The following is a 23,662-nucleotide window of genomic DNA, read 5'->3' as shown; positions in this document are numbered from 1 at the left end:
CATATTTCATGCTTTTTTTGGGGGGATATTATTATTATTTCGAGAGAAACGTTCGCCGATCTCCAGTGTTACTGTTTATTACTGTGAGCCTCTTGGACAGGCTTCCTCAACCTCGGCCTTCCAGATGTTTTTTGCCTACAACTCCCATGATCCCTAGCAGGACCAGTAGTCAGGGATGATGGGCATTGTAGTCTCAAAACATCTGGAGGGCTGAGGTTGAGGAAGCCTGCTCTTGAAGCTTGATGCTCTTGCTGGTGAAGCAGAATACAAATACCAAATCGAAACTGAACCACCCAAGCACAGTTTTACCTCAGGTGAAGCTCCAGCTGCGAGTAAAGGAAGTGAAGGAAGGCCCTCCGCGCCACAATCTCTGCGTGGCAGTCATTGACCACGAGCCCTTGGTCGTTAAGGTATTCTCCATTTATGCATTTGGTACCCGATGTCAGCACAATAACCTGAGCCTGCCGGACATCCAAACCTGCAGGGAGGCAAAATAAATAAATAACAAAAAACAACAACAACCACACACACAAAAAACCCCACACTGCACCGCACCGACGGTTTTTTATAGAATCGCCTGGCAGCGTTAACACTCGTAATTGCTCGAGTACTTAAAGACCACGCTTTCATGTGGCAGTGGAGACAGCTCTAATAGGGTGATTACACGACTCCTGGAATATGCAGCCATCTCGCATCTCGGCACTACTGGAATAATGTGGGATCCCATTTCAGTCCGGACTGCTAATTCTTAGATAAAAGCCAGCCAGAAAGTTTACTTGTTGAAATCAATAACTACATCGCAAGAGGTGTACACATCCCTGTAAGGAGGTAATAAAAGAATCTCTCGCAGTACTGATAAATAGTAGCCTGCTGGGTTTAGGGTGGGTTTTTTTATGATGGCAACATACATCCCTTGTAATGTGCTTTCATTTCTGTGCCACTGGAAGCACTAAATAAAAAGTAAGGGAGTTTTAGAGCTGCTCTTCTTTAGAAGTTGTACAGAAAACACAGGCGTTCCTTTTCAGCCGGGTCTCTGTTTTGTCTCCCATCGGCTGGTATTGAAGTGTTAGTTGCTGGCCCAGATAGAGGTCCCTGCAGAATAAAATCTGAGGCTGCATCTCCCCCTGCTCTCAAGCTCTACCCTTCTACACTCAGTTTACTTGCCCTTTAATAAACTCCATTGTTTGTTTGGTTATTTTAAATAACTTCTTTGTCCTAAGACAGGTTACATCCGACCCTCCAAGTGTCCCTGTTTTCCAGGGACAGTTCCGGATTTACAGAAGCCGTCCCATTTTCTGATTTGATCCCAGAAAGCCCTGCTTTTCCTTAGGAAATCCCTATTTTCATCGGAGAAATGTTGGAGGATATGGTAGGACATCCCTATTTTCATTGGAGAATTGTTGGAGGGTATGGAGTTATGACCCCCCCCCCCCCGAGCCAAGGAGATAAGCAACTATTCAACCTTTAAAAGACATCTGAAGGAAGCCCTGTACCGTAATACCTCTGCAAACATCCACCTTGTCTAGCGTCCATTCCAGCAAACGTCCGCGGCAAACCCGGAAGTACCTGAACAGGTTACTTATAGGTTTGCTGCTCGCACATGCGCAGAAGTGCAAACCGCTCTGTGCGCGTGCCCGGTGTCCTTTTTGGCTTGCAAAACGAGGTACGACTGTATAGGGAAGTTTTTAAAAAAATGTTTAACGTTTTATTATGTTTTTATATGTGTGCTGGAATCTGCCCTGAGTGTTTGAAGCAACCCAGTCAGATGGGTGGGGTATAAATAATAAAAATTATTACAAATATTATTATGGAACAGGACACCCCTATTTTCATCGGATAGATGTTGGAGGGTATGTTACAACAGTAAATATATGAGTGTTCCAGAGAAAGGGAGTGGAGGAAGCATCAAGGGGAGAGGACCAGTGGAGCAAATTTATCCTGCCCTCTACTGAGTATCGGCAGCCCAGATGGTTATTGGCTCATTATATATAATGTGGGGCCTGATACCACCTTTCATAGCTGCACTGAAACCATGGGCCATTAGACCACGAACCACAGCATTAATGAGTAACTGCAGTGATTAACAACAGCTCATCCCTGCCAGCATACTTTTGAAGGAATCGTGCATAACGAAAAATGCTCGTAGCAATAGAACATAAATTCAGAAGCACATCTGCAAGGAAACTCGTGTTTCCATCTGTAGAGAGATAAAAGCATTCTTCCTCCTAGCATAAAACATTGTCCTTTCTTTTATTTATTTTGGAACCTAGCTAGTTCTGATTCCTTAAGGCTCAAGGTGGGGGTGGGGGAGCGAGTTCAGCCATCAGTTATAAATCAAGCTATGAGAAACATTAACCAAACAGCTAAATCATTCCAAGTACCGGTAACAGACTGTAGTGGTGACCTCCAAAAGCTAGCTCAGACCAAGATGATCTTAAATGTGCTTTTGAAAGAGGATCTGGCTGTAGCATTTTCCGAATAAAAGGAATTCCACGGTTGCAGGGCAGTCACTAAGAACGTCACGCTTTATGTGTCTGTCCCAATATGAAGCATATTGCCTTATTTATTTATTAGATTTATGAATTGCCTTTACAAACAGTTTGCAACATTTTACAGTTTTTCTTTTAACCTCCCATGTTCCTTGTCATGGGGCTCATGCCTCCAAGCCCACACCAACTCTTCTAACTCGATCCCTCCACTACCATTTTTATTGATCCATAGAATCACAGAATTGTAGCGTTGGAAGGGACTTTGAGAGTCATCCAGTCCAACCCCCTGCAATGCAGGAATCTCAAATAAACATCCATGGCAGATGGCCACCCAACCTCTGCTTAAAAACCTCCACGGAAGGAGAGTCCACCACCTGCCAAGAGAGTCCATTCCACTGAACAGCTCTTACTGCCAAGTGTTTAGCCAGAATCTCCATTCTTGTAACTTGAACCCACTGGTTCTGGTCCTACCCTCCAGAGCAAGAGGAAACAAGCTTGCTCCCTCTTCCATGTGACTGCCCTTGAGATATTTGAAGATGGTTATCATGTCTCCTCTCCATCTCCTCTTGCCCAACTCCCTCAACCACTCCTCATAAGGCTTGGTTTCCAGACCCTTGATCATTTTGGTCACCCTCCTCTGCACACTTTTTGTAATCCATTAGGTAAAATCCATTATCCTCATAATCAGAATCTGAAACCAGGGTTTGAGGTAGATTTGTAGGCTCTGGATATGAAGGAATCTGGGCAATGTTAACCACGTAAGAGTTCATTTTTAGTGGTGCATCACTCATATATGATTGCTTCTGCATCTACGTGTGGTAGAGGTCTGTGGCCACTCTCAATCCCAGGTCCCTGGTAGAAACACCTGCTTGCTACATGTGCACATGGCAGTTATTGGTATACACTTAAAATGTTTCACATGTATGGGTAAAAAAATAATAATCTGGAAAGACGCATGATCCAAGTGACAACATGATCCAAACTGTTGATTTGTAAATAGCAGAAATATTCAGAGTTGATTTGCAGTGTAATAAGCTTTCTCAAACAATTGTTTTTTGGGTTTTTTTTGGCAGACCAAATGAAGGATGCTACAGTCACCCTAAGTAATTAAATAACCATTAAAAAGAATTAATCATAACACACATGCACACACACTTGCAGTTTACTGTTTTTATCCTGCTTTAACCCAATTTTTTTTTTGCAAAGCCTTATTATAAGACTCACTGACCCTAGAATCACACAATTTAAAATAAATCAGGAGAACTGAACTTCATCCTTTGTTATAACCTTGACACCTGATACATCTGTCTGAGAAAGTCTTCTGAATATATTTCTCTCCCCCTCAAATCATTGCATGAAATAAAGCCTTACACCTTCTGTGGATGATGGGGGGGGGGGAGTGGGGAAAGACTGGATGAAATTAGATATAAAGGGTGAACAATTTATAAATGGAGGGTTTTAATATTGGGCTAAACCCTTATAATAGTTTTCAATTTGAAAAGGAAATGAAGCAAGGTAATAGGGGAGAAAAAGGAGGAAGAGTTGCTTTGTCAGCCATGTGCTGGTGAAGGGGTAATTTAAAGTGGGGAGAAGGGACATAAAAACCCAGTTTGCATGTAATGCTAAGCCAAACCATGACATATCACTAACGCTGGAGTGCCAGGTGCAAATTAATGTCTGGGAGTGAGCAAAATACAGTTGAGGAACAGGATTCCTCTAGCTCAGGGATCAGCAATTTTTTTTCAGCAGGGGGCCAGTCCACTGTCCCTCAGACCTGGGGGCGGGGGGGACTATATTTTGAAAATAATAATAATGAACAAATTTAAAATAATTTTGAAAATAATAATAATGAACAAATTCCTATTCCCCACAAATAACCCAGAGATGCATTTTAAATAAAAGGACGCATTCTACTCATGTAAAAACAGGCTGGATTGAGAAGGCGATTGGGCCGCATCCTGGGGGCCCCAGGCCTTAGTTTGCCTACCCATGCTCTAGCTCATGCTCAGTCCAGAAATTTGTCCTCAGAAGTGAATTTCCTGCCTCATGAAAATCCCCTCCTGGTTCCCCCCTCAAGATTTCTTCATCTCAGCCGCCTAATTTAGAAGGTGAAGGTGGTGAGGAGGCTGTTTTGTTGTGGTGGTGGTTAAACAACTGGGAGTCAGAAATCTTGGTGATCTACTCCATGCTTTTTTCGGGGTGGGGGGGGGGGCTACACAGGGGTATGCATACCTCTAAGCATTTTGTGAATCTAAGTTTGGCCTCATTGAGGGGCAGTATTCCAATATGAGTAGGAAAATGAGAGTACCTCTAAACATTCTTTTAAAGAAAAAAAGCACAGGATCTACTGAAAATCACCCAGAGGTCTATCAGTAGATCCCAATCTACCTTCTTCCCACTCTGGTGTCAAGTTAAATTATTTGGGGGGGGGAGAAGTAGGAGGGGACCTTCCAGAAGATAAATAAACTAAAAGAGGCAATGCCTTACCGGGGTCATTTAGATTCCAGATAACTTAGATGTACAACTGGAAGCAAAACTCCAGCATCTTAAGATACCAGTGTCTTTGCCAGCTCTGCTATCTGAGATTTTAAAACTCAGGAGTGGCTTGCCTGTGGCTCTCCATATGTTGTTGGACTACAACTCCCATGATCCCATTGGGCATGCTGGCTGGCTAGGGCTGATGGGAGCTGAACATCGGGGGGGGGGGACCACAGATAACGGGAGTACTGAAAGTGGGATGCATAAAAAGTATGTTCTTGATAACAGTCGGTTATGGACTTTCCCCTTATTGTTTTGGGGGGCAGTTATGATCTCAAATACTGTATGCGGATGGCTAATCAGGCTGGGCTCTAAGTCTCAGCTTTCAAGGAACCATTTCCCATACGATGACAACTGGTTGTTAAAGCAATCCTAAGATCTGCTGAAGCTGAAAATCACTTTGAGGGTTAAGTTCCTTTTTCTTTAGGCATTTGGCCTCAACTGAGCCCTTCCTAAAACCCTAATCGGTCTCTAATACGCTAGTGAATAGTTTTGTAAATTGCAAATGTTTTCCGTTACTTGTAACCCAGCTTTGCAAATAGACTCTTATCGGCAATGCAAATGATTTCAGCCTTGTAAATAACCCATTATCAGCAATGCAAATGTTATCAGTCCCGTGTAACCTAATTTGTTCTCTCTCTGAAAGATGAAAATTTGCTACCTGCTTGTTCTGCCTGATTAAGAGATCCATGAAACAAGGAAGCTCATGTGCCCTGAGAAAAATATTTAAATGTATGTATGTATGTATGTATGTATGTATGTAACAAACTACTGTGCACCTTCATTAAACCAAATATTTTTGTTGGACCTTTCTGCTAGGGTGGGTAATGGAACTCCCAGTTTATTCTCTGGAAGGGATGTGGCCTTGGGACAAACTGACAGAAAAATGAAATGGCAGAATTAAGTTAACCACCCAGTCCTATTTGTGTCTCCATGTGACAGCCCTTTAGATATTTGAAGATGGCTACCATATGAAGATGGCTAGCACAGGGACTGACGTGAGCTGTAGTTACCAAAACATTTGCAGGGCATCAGGTTGGGGAAGAGAGATATGTTTCTGCCCCTTCCCCCTTCCTCTAATGGTGATGACTCACGTGAACAAGTTGTTCGGTAAAAAGAGAGAGCTGGAAATAATGATAGATTAAAGTCATCCTTGTGAATTATTCATGAGGTACAATTTCATGTAATTTTCAGTGCTGGTTCATATCTAGCTGGTAGGCAATAATTTGCTATTCTTTTTTGTTTGTTTTCCATTTAACAAATCAATCAAGTGTGTGTGTGTGTGTGTTCTAATCATGCTGAACTTCCAGCCCCTCTCTTGATTATTTTATTCATTTTATTGTTTCTGGAATAGAGCTCAACTGAACTTTTCTCAAAGCCAAGGTAGTCTCATTCCAGGCTATATCTGTGCTGTGCTTTCCCATAGTGACTTCATGGTGTTCATTAGACCATCCTCTGCCAAGGATATTGGAAAAAAGAGAAAGGGATGCTATATTGGGGTATGCAGGGGAAAACACACCTCTCTCAATTCATGTTGTTGAAGCCAGTTGACAAACATCACTTTCTACATCAGCATGCTTAGAATAGCAGTCTAAGGCCCCACCACCCCAACCACTATGAAACCTGTGCATAATGCCATTACCCTTTGGTAAGGTAAAGGTAAAGGGACCCCTGACCATTAGGTTCAGTCGCGGACGACTCTGGGGTTGCAGCGCTGTTCTTGCTTTATTGGCTGAGGGAGCCGGCATACAGCTTCCGGGTCATGTGGCCAGCATGACTAAGCCGCTTCTGGCAAACCAGAGCAGCGCACAGAAACACCGTTTACCTTCCTGCCGGAGAGGTACCTATTTATCTACTTGCACTTTGACGTGCTTTTGAACTGCTAGGTTGGCAGGAGCAGGGACTGAGCAATGGGAGCTCACCCCGTCGCGGGGATTCAAACCGCCGACCTTCTGATCGGCAAGCCCTAGGCTCTGTGGTTTAACCCACAGCGCCCCCTGCGTCCCTTTGGTACATTATGCTTATTTCCGTGGCACTCTCTGGAGTGAACCCAAACCATCACATCACACTTCTGTCGGCATTTTACATTGCCACCAACTCATCTGCCCAGAACTCCAGGAACCTGTCTTTTAAAATTGCAGTTGCCACCCTAGATTCCACTAAATCAACATTCATCTTAAGAAAGTCACTATTTTGCATCAGGTGACATTCCACCAGACATTCCAGGCTTTCTTTTGTGATGTGCTTTTCCATAGCAATCACATATCCTCTGCTGAGGGTATGAAAAAAAGAGAAAGGCCTGCTGCTTTGGGTGTGTGTGCAGAAAAAAAACTTGCAGATGGAAGATCCATGTGAAGTTTAACAGCCAGCCAGCGCTCCCTCTCCTCCCTCCAGCTGCATCCTGGGGAGGAGTTGAGCAGGTGACAGGAAGAGGCAGGGATTGGCAGCTCAGCTGCTTCCTGGAGTATGCCAGTGCTGGTTATGGCTTGTGCCATCCATGCAGGGTAGCGGCAATGGGCAGGAAGTGTGAGTGGAGAGTGGAATTGCCAGGGTGGCATGGGGGCAGCAGCGTGGGGGAATTGAAAAGGATGTTCAAAATAACTTTTGTAAAAAACAAAACAAAACCCAGAAGCTTTTCTTTTGGGAATTATAGGGACAGAACTACCTAAATTGTATAGAAATTTATTCATGTATTGCTGCTACAGCAGCAAGAATGCTACTTGCCCCAAAGTGGAAAGACCAAGGAAAAAAGTATAAAATACTCAGCCGTGACAATCCCTGAAACGAGATGGAGATATAAACCAAACTTAACTAAACGCAACTCCCAAAAAATTGGGGTGAGGGCCCCTAAACAACTAAGTGGAATTAGACAAGAATATATACAACTCAAATGAAAACCCTCATAACAAAAACCCTAACGAGGTGCCGGCTCTTTCTCGTTTCACTGGATGGAGTCTGTTTCCTCAGAGGGAAATTAATTATAGAAACTACAGAATGCTATGAAAGTCAAACCAAAAGAATAAAGAGCAGTAGGGGGAGAATCCTCCCAAACTATTTCATGTTAGTTGAACTCAGGTTAGCTAACCTAAACAATTTTGATAGCAAAACTCATTACTTTGAGAAAACGAAGCCGCACGGGCTCCTGTGACAAGATGCTACAAAAACATGATTAAGAGAAAGAGCCGGCACTTCGTTAGGGTTTTTGTTATGAGGGTTTTCATTTGAGTTGTATATATTCTTGTCTAATTCCACTTAGTTGTTTAGGGGCCCTCACCCCAATTTTTTGGAGTTGCGTTTAGTTAAGTTTGGTTTATATCTCCATCTCGTTTCAGGGATTGTCACGGCTGAGTATTTTATACTTTTTTCCTTGGTTATTATATCCCGTGACTGTCTTTCTGTTTTTTTGCCAATGTGGAAAGAAGCAGAAGTCCCAGCAAAGGAAGAATGGATACAAAAACTTATGGAATATGTAGAAATGGCAAAACTTACCGGAAGAATAAGAAACCAAGATAACAAACTTTTTTATAAAAGAATGGAAATGGTTTATTGAATATTTACAGATAAATTGCAAACAGATAAAAACATTGGCAAGATTATCGGAATAACCTGCAGTTTCATATAAGAGTATATATTTCAAGTAGATAATTAAATGAGCAAATTAAATGAATTTGGATATGCGGAAGATATTAAAAAAATAATTTAAGGGACCGCAGAAAGATGGGGAAGGAAGCCAAACTTTGAAATGTTAAATTAATTGTAAAACTAATGAAATGTATAAACTTGAAAAGTACCATTAAAAACTTTTTAAAAAGCAGTGTGGGGATTCCTTGGGGGGCTTCTTGCCCTGGAAGCAGAGCCTAAGACAAGGCCTGATCCTGAGGCCTAGAGATCCTAATGGACCTCATAGGGAGAAAAGGACTCTCTCTCTCTCAGGCAAATTTGCTCTTATGTTGGATCAGCTCTCTTCATGTCAGTGGGGAGTTCAAAAATAGCAGTGCACCACATTTTACATCCCTGTTCACGCAAGAATAGCCACCTTATGTCACCCCTAATTAGAATTCTCTTGCCCAGGATCGCCACGAATCCGATGTTGACAGAACGGGGCATAAATCAGCAGTGGCAACAGAACTGATTAAATGTTTGCAAGCAGAGAATGGCTCCACGGGAGAGATTAAAATAATCAAATATGTATAACTGCACTAATTGATGCACTAAGGTAAGAGGGAAATGGTTTGGACGCTCGGAAATGGCGTAAACCCAGAGAAGGTTTTGCGTGAAGCGGGGAAAGACAGCAACTGTTGTATTATAACAAAGATGACTTCAGCACAATCAAAGGCAAGAAATTCAAGGAGGAGAGGGGATTATTATCAATAACAAAGGCTACTTAGAGTGGAGGAGGGTTCCCCAAGGAAGAGCCAAAAGACCCGCTGCTAAGTGGTACATTTAAATCTCAAATTGGGAAAGAAAGGCACTCAAGGGTGTACTACGGGGAGCAATCCAGCACTTGCGGAGGCATGGATGTGATGACTTAGCAGTCTTTTCCGCTTCTGGTTTCTATGGCCCATTTCATTTACTTCCCTTTCCCTTCTGTGAACAGAGAAGAACGAAAACTGCTGCCCTGGCGGAGAGTACGCTGATTTAGCAGAATCATTTGCACCTCTGCCCATGCTTCTGAGGTGTTGCATCTGCCTCGATCAATGTGTTGCAGTGGGGCAGAGGAAGCTGTGATTATAGTCTCCGCCTGTGCCATACATTGAAAGCAGTACCACATACCACCCTCAACAGTTGTGTCTTCCCCCAGAGAATCTGGGAGCTGTAGTTTGTGAAGCCTGCTGAGAGTTGCTCGGAGAACTTTAATCCCCTTCGCTCAAAGAGGGACTGACTGTTGAAGCACTCTGGGAAATCATAGCTCTGTGAAGGGTCTCCTGACCATCTCTTCATTCATGGACATAGGTTAGGGTCAACATCAGCACCTGCCCAGGCCCCTGCCAATGCTAACCAAGCCCCTGCCCCGTGTTCCACACACCCCAACATGCCATACCAAGCTGCACTAAGTGGATGGGTTTCCCACCAAGCCTCTGAATAAGCTTAATTCTGGGGCACTGTGGAAAATTCAAAGGTTGGCCGACCGCTTGCAGCACTACTGCCACAGCCAGATAAACCTGCCAGGGCCAGCAGGCAGAGGATGGGATCTACTAGAGGATCCTTTGCCCAGGGCCACATGGAGCAAGCCCTGACACCAGTTATCTGCATGCAGAGTGTTCCACACAGACCACTTGAAATTGTGCAGGCAGCAGCTCTGCTGAGCTTTTGGTGACTCCTGAAGATGCCTTTATTCACCCAGCCAGCCTTTTGTGGGTGACTGATGCCAAACCTTGGGGGGTTATTGTCATCAAGCTACTGTGGCTATTGCTGCATTATACTTATTTACTGCGACGTGCTTTTGCTCATTTTGTTTTAATGCACTGTTTTATGAAGTTGTGTTTTACTGATGTACACCACCTTGGGATTTGAATGAAGGATGGCTTAACAAAATGTTAAGCAAGCAAACAAAAACAAAGCACCTCTGACACTCCAATTCAGTGGTGGCACCGCACTGGATTGGTAGTCTCAGGGGCGGAGGAAGCCGCCCAGCTACCTGGGGCGGAAAACCCGGAAGCACCCGGGGGGCGTGGTTTCACTCCCAGCATGCATGCGCAGTGTGTGTACGACGTATGCGTCGGACGCACGCTGCACTTGCGTGCTGGGAGCAGCGCGCTGGCAGCGGGCGAGCCCCAGGCGGGGCAGCCCCACTCTGCGGATTGCTTGGGGCCTGCCGGCGATGCGCAGTGCTCCGCAGCAGCACGCTACCGGCAGGCGAGCCCCGAGCAAGCCCGTCTGGGGCTCACCCACTGGCAGCGCGCCGCTCCCAGTACATAGGCACAGTGTACAACACATGCGTCGGATGCACACTGCACCTGCGCGCTGGGAGTGACGTGCTGCCGGCGGGCCAGCCCTGGACGGGCTTGTTCGGGGCCTGCCGGCGGCACACAGTGCTCCATATTGGTGCGCTGCCAGCAGGCGAGCCCCGAGCAAGCCCACCCAGGGCTAGCCCACCTGCAGCGCACCGCTCCCAGCATGCAGGTGCAGCGTCGGACGCATACATTGGACGCACGCTGCGTCTGTGTGCTGGGAGCAATGCGGTGTCACTGGGCAAGCCCGTCCGGGCGGAGGCGAGCGAGTGAGGGGAGCCCAGAGTGTCACCCCCTCCAGGGTGGTACCCAGGGCTCCTCGCTCCCTTCGTCCCCCTCCCATATGCTATGTTAGGGGAGGCAAAGCACAGTATGGTAAACGTGGATACAGAGAGGCAAAATTTCAAGGCCTCAGTGTGAGAGCTTCCACCCTCCTTCTATGGATCTTGAGGGTCTTCAGAGCCCCAGGGGTTCTCTTGCATTCAGGAAGCACCTGGTCAGCTCTTCAGTTGGCTGGGTTAAGAGCCTGTCCCATCCTCAGAGCCCTTCTGAGATCTGTTTCTTGAAGCAGTTTTGCTTCCCCATTAAGCCCTCTATCACCAGACCATTTCCTCCTCCTCAGTTCCGTTTGCACTGGCTTGGTCTCTCCTACTCTGAAAATGCCTACATTTCACTGGACCCCAGCGCAGTGGTGGCTGATGCTGTTGCCTTTTTTTCTCATGGACCGAGAGGAAGTCCCACGCCTTATTGCCGTCATAGGCCCTCCTCTGCTCTTTAAAATGTGGCAGCTATTTTGTGTTACCCCACATCTCCTACTGTACAGCAGCCATTTTTGGGTGACAGACGCCCACAGCGCTTTCCCAAAATTTCAAATGTGCCCGTTGGCCCCCAAAAGTTGGCTTCCCCCTGCTGCAAAGTGTGTGTGACGTGACGCAGCCCCCCAGAACTTGTTTGTGGAGGAGTTTTTGTAAAGCATGCATGCTTGGCTTTGCTGTTTTGACAATGCTTCGAACAGCATATTGGCTCCTTAAATCGCTGGCCTATTGTATCAGTCTGCTAATACATTTTACCAGGCAGTAAACTAAGGGCCGGGAATCAATTGCCCATCAATATTCTTGATTACCTTTAGGTGCCCTGCCTTCTGAATCTTAAAAGGACTGGAAGGATCCATGGAGACAGATTGCCAACTTTTTACTTTTCTCCTGCTACCTCACTTAGCAATCATTAAGATCCATTTCATGAGATATGGGCGATAATTTGCCATCTTTTATCACAGCATGAAATTGCTGTTTAGAGCCCCTTTTGTCCACTTCATCTTTATTTCATATGTAAGATAACTGAAAAGGCCTCCCTGCTTGCTTTTAAGATCAAAGTGATTGTCAGCTTCAGGGGTGGGGGGGGGGGAGAAGAAGAGAAAGAGAAAATTGAACTCAAAAAATCAATGTATATTGCTCTTCTGTGAGTTTCCTCGCCTCCTTCTCTGAAGAGGACCAAACTTCTTAGATTATGTATTTTGAAGAGAAAAGAAGACAAAGATGTCTCTATCTATATTTAAACTGTCAAGATGTATCAAGTTCAAATGGGAAAAATAGTGTTTAAATACCAGTCTTCCTCTTATTCACTGTAAGTGTGCAGAGGGCTCCCCCCCCACTCTCTTTGAAGAAGGACTTTGAAAATAATAGATTAGCCTTAGAATGTGTGGCAGGGACTCTTTATTATGTCCAGTAATTGCAGGTGGAAAGGAAATGTGGCATTACAAATCCAAAACATTTTAAAAGCCCTATGTTAGGTCTCTAGCAAGACACACCCAAATCAAAAGACTGTCTAACGAATGCAAAACATTATATATATATAATATATATATAGCACATTATATATAGATAGATAGATAGATAGATAGATAGATAGATAGCACAGAACATTTCACAGTGGCCTCTTCTCTCTGGCACTTGGGACAAGGTGAACGATTCCTCCCATCTCGGAGTTGCCTATGATGCACAGACATTACACCTGCTTTTTGTCCCACTTGCAAGAGCCAAGCCTGCCAAGTCCTTTGGCAAGCATGGAAAACTTGGGGGAAGTCTGGGTTCTTCTCTCCCGTTGGAGATAAAGTCTTGGGGAAAAGTCAGAAGGTCTCAGGAGGCTTCTCGCCTTCCTTATTGCTAGGAGAGTTGAGCAGCTTCTGACTTTCTTCAAAGAGAAAGTCTTGGGTTGGCTGCATCTGGTTTGGGCTGTTGAAATGACATATGCAGGCCAGGATTCAAAGTGCAATGCACGTGAGTACCTTTTCCAGATCCCCCTTCTCATTGCAGATGCTGTGCATCCTCAAAAGCTGCTCCTGAGGCTCATGGGATCATCTGGAGAGGAGTGCAATGCAGCACAGGGGGATGCAGACAGGGTGGACCAGCCCACCTGTGCGCAGGAACATGAATTCTGCTCACGCAGGATGCTGGTTTTCATGGGTGACCATCTTTGTGGAGGCCCAGCTTTGATGCTGTCCAGAGAGTAACATGGCCCTTGCAAGAACAGATATTGGGTATCTCGTGTCTGGGATCTTTATGAGCCCATGGGTCAGCTATCTGCCCTGAATATTTATGACTTCTTTAATGAAGGGATGGACAGAATTGACTGCAATGACCTTCATTCTGCTCTAGACTGAACAGTGGTTCACTTCTGTCTCGTGATCTAGTCAGAGCCCATAGCAGTTAACATATTGCACAGCCTGAGTCTACAGCACAATGCCAGTTTGTTCCAGATAATTTAGCAAGCCCCCTCTGAATATGCATTGGATACCTCCTGCCTTCTCTGAAAAATCGTCTGTCAAGCTCGAAACATATGCATATGAGCTAATGGTCTATATTTGATACACAATTTGCTGCCTTTGTACTTTTGCAAGCTGAAGTAAAAACTACGTAGGAGACAAAACACCTGGGATCGGATTAGAATCCAAAGTTTTGCCTGCAGAATTTAGAACCGCCATGAATTTTCGAGCATCATGACAATGCCACAGCTATTAAACAATTTGGAAAAAACCCCACCCATAAATATAAAATTTGTGAGATTAGACCTACAATGCATTTCTGTACTGTAGCATGATTTCTTCTTCAGACATTCTTAGTTATCCAGAATGGATTTACCCCAATAAATATACCGGTACATTTTTTTAATCATCGGCAACTAGCATTTTTGTTTATCCACATCTTTTTCCCCTCAACTCAGCCTGCAATAGGACATGGATTGGTTCTGTTGTGTATTGGCATGTTGCTTTGGGAACAATATTTTTGACTGGAAAGTGGGGTACAAATTAATTACCGTATATTCCGGCGTATAAGACGACTGGGCGTATAAGACGACCCCCAACTTTTCCAGTTAAAATACAGAGTTTGAGGTATACTCGACTGCAGATTCTCCACCCGGCATATAAGACGACCCCCGACTTTTGAGAAGATTTTCCTGGATTAAAAAGTAGTCTTATAGACCAGAATACAGTATACGGTAATTAATTGAGGTAAGGTAGGATGGAATTATGCTGCCTATGCAATTATAGTTTCTTCGATCATTTAATGAATGATTTATACATGTTTGAGTGCCAGGATTATCAGGAGCAAGGGCTTTTCTGTGATGTACTTCCTGCCCAAAACCAGCTAAGAGAGATGCTGGGTTTGGAGAAGGAGGTCCAAGGCTCTGACCAGGGTCCTACAGCCCTCTCACCTCCTTCCCAACGTTGGGAAAGTGCTAACTGGCTTTGGGAAGGAGACAGAAGGACTCTAGGACCATAGCTGTTAACTTTTCCCTTTTCTTGCAAGGAATCCTTTTTTGGAATAAGGGAATTTCCCTTTAAAAAAGGGAAAAGTTGACAGCTATGTCTAGGACCCTGTCAGAGCCTTGCGCCTCTTGCCCAAAACACAGCGCCTTGCTAACCGGGCTTTGGGAAAGCAACACAAGGGCTGTGGGAGGATGCCAAATGTTGCCAAGGGCCACCCAAAAAGGCCCTGAGGGCCACATGCGCCCCGAGAGCTGCACTTTGGACCACTCTGCTGTAGAGAATTGAGAAAAGTTAAGCATTAAGTTAATGTAAAGAAAAGTTAAGCTCAAGATCACATTGCAACCAGGCAAAAGCACCCGAGAAGGCAGCAAAGCAGGACTGGTGAGCTGCATGGCTTGGGGAGAGGGCATGTGGCATGAAGAGAGCTCCGAGGGCCTGATTCAGAGGCTTGGAGGGCCACTTTTGTCCTTTGGGCCTGAGGCACCCCACCTCCACTCTAAATGCTGCACAGCACAAAGTCTCAGAGCTACCATTACAATACAAGAAGTTTGAATCACTGAAAACAAATACTATAAAGACCTCAGATACAAATGCAAAAACTACCTCCCGCCCCTAGTGGCCAGTGTAAACTATGTTTCATCTTCCACTAGAAGAATCACGGAATCATAGAGTTGTAGAGTTGGAAGGGACCACGAGGACCACCTAGTCCAACTCCCTGCAATTCAGGAATCTTTTGCCCAACATGGGGATCAAAGCCATGATCCTGAGATTGACAGTCTCATGCTCTACCAATTGAGCAATCCCTCAGGACCTAGAAACCCCCCCCCCAAAACCCAAACAAATTATAAGGTAACAAACCAGCATGAAAGAAAGTTTACGCTTACCTCTGGTCATGACAATTCCTGCAAGGGATTTGTGACGTGCATAGATGGCAGCGAAATTATCTGTCACCTCTTGAAACTTCTGCGTAATCATTTGATAGAGGGAATCAGCGAATTCCTGAAAGGACACAAGCAGAAGCCATTCTTTCACTCTGCTGGACCGGAGCAATGGTCTGCAACTGTCAATAAAATAACTTCTTTGCCACCTTTCTCCTTTAATCAAAATGGCTTTGTCATTGCCTATATACAGGTCACAACAAGCACAATGGCACCGCTTTAAACCTCATTGTGAAATTTATCTTATTGCTCACACACACACACACACAATTTTTTCTACCAGTAGTTACACCAACCACCATTGGAGACTAGCACAGATGTTGCCTGGCTCATTATTGGTAAGACTTCAGGCTTGTTAAGAGTCACAGTGCTTATTACTAGAAGCTCAGGATCTGCCAGCCAGAGACAAACTAGAATGAAAGGTGCTTCTGAGCACCTTCTAAAGCAAGGAATATGTTTTCAGTACCACATCTCACAGCCCTTTCATGCAACAGTCCTCTCTGGCTTAGCTTCCTTAGTTTCCAACAGCCTAATTTAGGTGGGATGAGTTCAGAGAAAAGAAACGCCATGGTGCACCTGTTGCAGCAAAACTGGACGCCTTCATCTCCCCCACCTGCAATAAAACATGTCTCTCCTGTATCAGTCTCTACAGCCACAGCAGGTGCTGTAACTCTCCAATGGTTTGACCTCTGAAGGTGCAGTCTTCCATTGTCTCCTGAGACAGATTACAACAACAAATTTAGGTGGGGAAAGCTATTTTGTTGTTGATTTTGCTAACTAACTGGGTATGAAGTTGGATTCCATTGAGGCTCATCTTGTGGCTCTGATCCACCATGGAGCTGATGATCTGGACTTGATGCCATCTCCAGCTTTCTTGTAATGTGAGTAGGAACTATAAAGTGATCTGGAAGGGGAGGGAGAGGATCAGTTCTGGATGAGACCAGCAGTGAAAGGAAGCTAAGGGGCATTTGTCTACCTTTGGTTTTCTATCTAGTTTTGCGGTGGCAGAACTGAAAGTTTGTTCCTTTCAATCCAGTCTTTGCGGATCATTTGTGAACTTGCAAATCCTACACTTCCCGCTCTGTACCTGAGGCCTCTCTTTTGCTCAGTTCCATCAAGAGAAGAACCTGGCCCAGGACCTGCCTGAAATTTGTTGGCGGAATGGGCTAAGCAAGAAAAGGAGCCCCCCTCCCAAAATGAAACCCTGTAAGTAAACATTTCATGCTGCGAGAACACCTCTGCCTTCTGCTCAGACAGAAAGGAGCAAAATCAGAACACGCTTCCACCCGAGTGCTTTGTCTCGAAAGATTTGTTCACATCCTGCCTGCCATATGGTTCTGGAGCAGCTATAATAATAAGTGCTCATTAATTATTAAGCTTTGCTGTAAATAAATACAGAAAAAGCTGTCTCGGTATAACAGTACATGGATCAAGCTGTCCCAGCACAGATGTAAGTCATGCGTGTGCTCTACTGTTGACATCTTTCCTCGCTTCCCGCTCCGAGTTTTCCTTTAAAGTGAATGTTATCATCGTGTCTCTGAGCACCCAGAGACACCCTCTTTCCCAGCACACACACACACACACACAGAGCCTTTCAAAACATGTGGCCACAAACCTGAGACTGTAACTGAGTTTGACCAGATGCTGCGGCCCATCCTTGCTATCTAACGTGTCTCATTCACACATTACATTTTTATTATTATAGATGATGGTGGAAAGGTGGGATATGCATTAAATGGATATGCAAATGATAATGGGTGGGACTAAGGTTGTGAGATTGTGACAGTGGCGGAGCTTCATGCTCTGGCACTGGAGGGGGGGCAGAGCAGACAGGGGCGGGGCTGGCACGCATCCCAGGGGCGTGGCGCGCGTCCGGGGGTGTGGCATGCTGCCTGCGGGGGAAAGCCGCGATGGCACCCCACCAGGATTGCGCTGCCGGAAGCAGTGCACTTCTCCTGCACTCCTCTTCCTCCGCGAGTGGATAGTGGCTTGATTTGAGGGCATAACGCTAAACTGTCATTATATAAAGGAACCTGCCCAAGCCTTGCTTCGTGCAACCCTCTCCTCAGCTGAGCCAAAAGGAGAGGATTGGAAACACACACTTCTTATTTTTAACTAAGTCTACGTAGCTGCAGGTGCAGCGATTTCCAGTTGGTTGGTTGGTTTTGGGGAAACATTGTGCTTGAAAAGGAAGCACTGTGGTCTGTAGAGGTGATGGCTTACTGAAACAACCCAGGATCAAACTTTGGTGTCAGATCCTGGCTTGTTCTAACACAGTTCCGCATTTCTGGATGTAAACTATGGTTAGTTAAAAACAGGAAGTGTCCACTTTCCTCCTTGCAGCCGTGCAGGAAGTTTAGAGGAGTAGGAAGACTCCAAAACTTGAGCAGGCTTTTTCATGCAATGCTACCCTATGATGTGGTGTTACATTCAAACCAGGCCAGCTGCTTACCTAAGGTAATGCAGGAACAGTTCAGGCAAGATTACAAGCAGGGGCTCACCCTATTAGCCACTAGGAAACATCTGATCAAGGCCATACAACCACCAGGCCAGGAGCAGATCATCTTGAGCTATATAAACCACCATGCACCATAAACAAAAAGCAAGTGTGTTAGAGAAAGGACATCCCAGAGCAAATATCTGTGGACGGCCTAAGCATCTGAGCCAGTGTGGCAACCAGAGAACGTTCCTGACCTGATAGGAAATTTACCAACACCATAATGAGGCGGTCAACTTAGAAACCCATTCCCTGAGGGAAATTGTAGTTGCGATTTCTAATACTCTAGAGATGAAAATGATTCAGTTCAACAAAAATCAGTATGGATTGCTGATTTTTATCATCTTCAGTTAGAGCACAGTATTGAAAAGAAGAATGTTTCAATAACTTTTTATTATTATTATTATTATAAAAAGGATCAAACCATAATGTTAATCTTTCCCAGCCCTACAATCTGGTCCATCTTTGTTTCTGTAGTGCCCTTCATGTAAACATCCCTGGGCGTTTCACACTCATTAGGAGTTAATTAGCTTGGAGGCACACATAGGCCTCCTAGAAGAACTGCTCCTAAAATGTTAAGAGGGAACAAACGTATTTTTAACATTGGCTTTAGAAATCTCACTAGCCACAGTTTCCTTTGCCTCATTTGGCAGCAAATCCTAAAGCAAGCAAGCAAGCAAGCACAAGAGACCCGAGTCGAGGCGAAACAGCAAATTGGCTCGAGGTAGACAGAAGCAATAAAAGGACTTGGCTTTTGCTGAACTCAAAAGACTGACCAGGGACTTTGAAGAACACTAAATCCATTACATGAGAAGTTAGCAGAAATAAGTCGAGTGGTTATTAAAGAGAAAGAAAAATATAATGAAGCAGAAAATGTAGCAGTCTTGAGAGGCTTTGCACATGCTTCCATTGACCCTGCACCCAGTGCGCTCCTACCACTGGTTTGGAAAGTGGTAGGCACACAGCGTTCGTCACAATCCAGATCTACCCTGTATCTATCCTGCTGTTTCTTAGGAAATAATTTCGATGCATTTCCCCCCAAAACCAGCTTTGACTGAAATTGGGGAAAAGAATGACCTTGGGCTCATCCTTTTATCTTGTGCCTAGAAAGTACGGGTCTGATAGATTTCCCCCTTGCCCCATTCCTTTCCCAGGGAAAACCCACCATTTAGCTTTAAATCGGAACAAAACAGCAATTTGCTGAAAACCTGACTTACGTTTGCTCTGATTTAAAACTAAATAGCGGTTTTCCCAGGGAGGGGATAATCCCCTTGTTGTGTTTTAAGTTCAAATTGTGAGCCCCAGAGAACACTAACTGCTATAACATCACAATTTAGGCCACAGCCACCCAATCTTAAACAACTCCTCACCCACAATAATACAACAACAGGACTTAACATGGACACTGGTACCAGAGCCTGCAATAAACCCAGATGCCAACTTTGCTGCCACATACACCTGGACAACACCATTACTGGCCCCAACAAATCAAACATACCATCTCAGGACTATTTAATTGCTCATCTTCTAACATCAAATGCCAACAGTGCCCTTCAGCTCTCTATATTGGACAAACAGGCCAAACCCTACGTCAAAGGATAAATGGACATAAATCTGATATCAGGAATCACAAGACAGAGAAACCAGTAGGAGAACACTTCAGTCTCCCAGGACATTCTATACAAGATCTCAAAGTAGCTGTCTTACTACAAAGGAATTTCAGAAATAGACTGGAAAGAGAAGTTGCTGAATTGCAACTAATTACCAAACTTAAAACCATGGAAATACCTGGTCTGAACAAAGACATTGGATTCTTATCTCATTATACATGACAAAGCTATCTTTAGCCATCTCACCCCTTGCTTTTTCCTAATTGCAGTTGTTAACAGTCGTCAACAGGTTTTCCACACCTATCAGCCAATCACCCATTCCCACCACCCTTCTGAGTAATACCCCTCCCCACTCTCTCACTATATATAAGGGTCTGGTGACTTCTGTTTCAGTGTATCTGAAGAAGTGTGCATGCACACGAAAACTCATACCAAGAACAAACTTAGTTGGTCTCTAAGGTGCTACTGGAAGGACTTTTTTCAATTTTTTATGTTGTTTAGGCCACAGAAGGTTGTGTAGTAAGAGATGTTGTTGCTCAAGTTGTGCATGCTCTTTTCAGAAAGGTTTTGCAGGTGTTTGAAGTGGTACGATGGGGGGGGGGTCTGAGCCTTTGATTCCATTCTTATGGAAGTATGTTAGCTTGTGAAAGAAGGAACACAGAAACATGGAGAAGCACATAAGTGGTTGCAGCTTCATGGATAATGAAACCACTCCTGCGTGTTCTGAGGTCCTTCAGTCCTTCCCTAGAACTGCTGTCATGCTTGCTCATAGCTAGCTTATGAGGAAAACCAAGTGGTAGAAGAGTTTCCCCGCTTCCTAGACCAAGTTGTCTGAGGGTCCCTGACAGCTAGACCTGGCCTTGAGACTTCACAGATCCTTCAAGCTTTGTCGCATCACGATGCTGTGTTTGATCAGGGAATTAATGTGTGGGGAGCAGGCCAATTCAGTCAAAAGAATGCCCTGAACATCTACTAACACAATAAAATGGGGGGTAAGGCACCATGCTGGCTTCCCCTGATCTAGTTCACAGTTTATTAACTCAGCAACTCGACAAAGGTAATTCAAAGCTTTGCCTAGAGATGCCAGAGTTTGAACCTGGAACCTCTGCATTCTTTGCCACAGGGCTTGGCCCCTTTCTTTGAGTTTGTAGGACCTTCAGTCTGATCCAATGGGGCTCTTCTGACATTCTTGTCCTTGATGGGCATATTAAAACACCCCCAATTATTCATGCAGGAAACAAATGGTCAAGTTGCGACTCTCAATGCTAGGACACCAGCAAGAAAGAACTTTTCATTCATTTCTCAGCACTTTCCCCCTGAAATGGTATAAATAAATGAAATGGATTCAGGCTTGCAATGGCAGTCTGCAGGGGGATATTGACATTCAACAGGAATGGTAAGGATATTAAAATCAATAGATTGTAAAGGAAGAAAGTCTTTAGTAAACATTTTCCCACTGAAACCCCGTCTTTGGGCTTATTGGGCTCAAATATTAGAAAGGTTAGATTTGCATATGGGTGGGATGAAATCTTTCACTAAACAGGCACCATCAAGAGCAGCGTTGGTTATCGCCACCCCCAGCACTTCATTTTTCAGTAAACTGTTGACATTTGGAGGCAAATGTTGGGCATAGTAAAATTATATGAACATCTTTCTTTGGTAATGGGGGATTTACGTCTACATGCCCAAAATAAAATAAAAGCCTCCCTCTTTGCATGAACCAAGAAAGAAAAATCTGTGGGGTATTTTTTTTTTTAATACTTCAGAAGTTCAGTGCAGACCATGAGTTAATCATACTTCAAGATTTCCTGGATCTCTGGGCCATTAAATATAACTCTCACTGCTTAGTGTGATCCTCATGTAGACTCTTGTCAATGGGAAAACAGGAACCCTGTGCTGAATTATTTCTCTCTTCCTTTTATAACCTGTGTGACATTCTTCACCCAGAGAGTATTCTGGGCCCCCTCTTAGGCCCACTGCCCCAACTCATCGTAGGGCAGGGCTGAGGATGGTCTTTCTCTTCCTTCTCCCTCCTACCAATACAATAACCATACCCTGGAGCTCTCTTTCAGCTTTGCTCTGTCCTCTTCCACCTCTCTTTCTCTGTGGTTTACAAAGCAGAAACAATCCCTTCCTCCGCCTTTGTTCTTCCAACCCCAGTTGCATGCACACCACACATTTTGGTTCTGGCCCTGCTCCCCTCTGGCATGTGGCCCCTTCCAGTTTGCCCATGAGGGAATGTGGGCCTCAGGCTAAAAGAATATTCCGCACAACTCTGGTAAACAGTCATTTGTATTATTTACTCTCAAAGATTAAAAACAACAACCCCTCATGTTGTTTACTGGAGAATTAAGCACACAAATAACATGCAAAACAGGTCAAGCATTTCCCTTCCACTGAAGTAAAGTGGGACATTAAGTCCACCTAATGTTCACCTAAGGAATTTTTGTGTGTGTGTGCTTTTCTTGGTTCTCCCAGTGAGCACGTAGTTGAGTGTTATGTAAGCCCCAAAACTGGAAGCGCAAGTGAGTCAGACTTCCTCGGTCGACATTTCCATGGTTACCTATAAAGAGGAGAGGGTCACAGACGTCCCTCATGGAGGGACACACAAGTTGGCTGCATATCAGGTGTCAACACGTCTTCTTACAGTGGAGAAGTATGTCTTCCCTCTTCAGACTTCACCCCAGAAGAAGATGCACACAACTCATCCACTCTTGTTATTTTGATGCTTTTTGTACCCGGGCTGTGAATCCACCCTCAGAGCAGGGGCCATTAAGGTCTCTTTATCTGCCTTCCAAACTGTTGCTATTTTTGCCTCCGAGATCTTTAGAAGGAGGAAAAGCTATTTAAAGCAGACCGTGCATCATTCAGAACGTATTCATGTTACTTGAATAGCAATCTATAGTACCAGTATGCGTTATAATGCACAGCGCTGAATGTTTTTAAGTGCTACCAGGTAGTGCTGTTGTTTTACTTAATTTTGAAAAATCCCAACAAGATCTAAACACGATTGTTCAATGCCTCCCTTTAAACAGAATACACTGGATGTTACTAGTTGCTAAAATCCCCACGAGGATTAAGGATGTTGGAGAATTCCAACGAAAAGGGAAATTGGAGCTGAAATTGCCAAGGTTCGCCTATTTGCAGCGTGTGCAAACAGAATGGAAATCAATCCAATAAATACAATTCTCCCCTTTTGCATTGTGCTTACTTTGCATTGAAATGAATGAAGGTAGAACACCATAACGACAACGCAAGATACGTAATTTAGCCACAGTGGGCAGTGAGATGAATAATGTAGCTTTGGAGTTCAGAAGAAGAGTTGCTAGAAGGAATTACTGGATGGTAGACATGTGCTGTAAGGTAAAGGTAAAGGGACCCCTGACCATCAGGTCCAGTCGTGTCCGACTCTGGGGTTGCGGCGCTCATCTCGCTGTATAGGCTGAGGGAGCCGGCGTTTGTCCGCAGACAGCTTCCGGGTCATGTGGCCAGCATGACAAAGCCGCTTCTGGCGAACCAGAGCAGTGCACGGAAACGCTGTTTACCTTCCCGCTGGAGCGGTCCCTATTTATCTACTTGCACTTTGACGTGCTTTCGAACTGCTAGGTGGGCAGGAGCTGGGACCGAGCAATGGGAGCTCACCCCGTGGCAGGGATTCGAACCTCCGACCTTCTGATCAGCAAGCCCTAGACTCTGTGGTTTAACCCACAGTGCCACCTGGGTCCCTGACATGTGCTGTACTTCAATAGAAAAAAAACATTGCTACCGGTAGGTTTTCTGCTTTTATAGGCTAAAGAGTTCACACAGCAATGACAGAATACTTCAGGAAAGAGTAACTAGGAGCTATTTCAAATGTGCCCATTTTAAGTTCTG

At 44.7% G+C, this 23,662-nt stretch overlaps 1 protein-coding gene across 3 annotated transcripts in view; it reads right to left on the bottom strand.

Moving 5' to 3' along the window:
• ADARB2 (adenosine deaminase RNA specific B2 (inactive)) overlaps positions 1 to 23,662 on the bottom strand; it is a 373,028-nt gene that overhangs the window by 44,289 nt on the left and 305,077 nt on the right. For all 3 annotated transcript variants that reach the window (XM_033165589.1, XM_033165590.1, XM_033165592.1), the window contains 2 exons: positions 15,629 to 15,743; positions 310 to 478 (listed from right to left, as the gene is read on the bottom strand). In XM_033165589.1, the coding sequence (XP_033021480.1) occupies positions 310 to 478; positions 15,629 to 15,743 (284 nt within the window). The remainder of the gene's footprint in view (positions 1 to 309; positions 479 to 15,628; positions 15,744 to 23,662) is intronic.

This window comes from Lacerta agilis, chromosome 12 (assembly GCF_009819535.1).
Source record: "Lacerta agilis isolate rLacAgi1 chromosome 12, rLacAgi1.pri, whole genome shotgun sequence".
Lineage (NCBI taxonomy): Eukaryota > Metazoa > Chordata > Lepidosauria > Squamata > Lacertidae > Lacerta > Lacerta agilis.
This window is presented reverse-complemented; position numbering and strand designations above follow the sequence as displayed.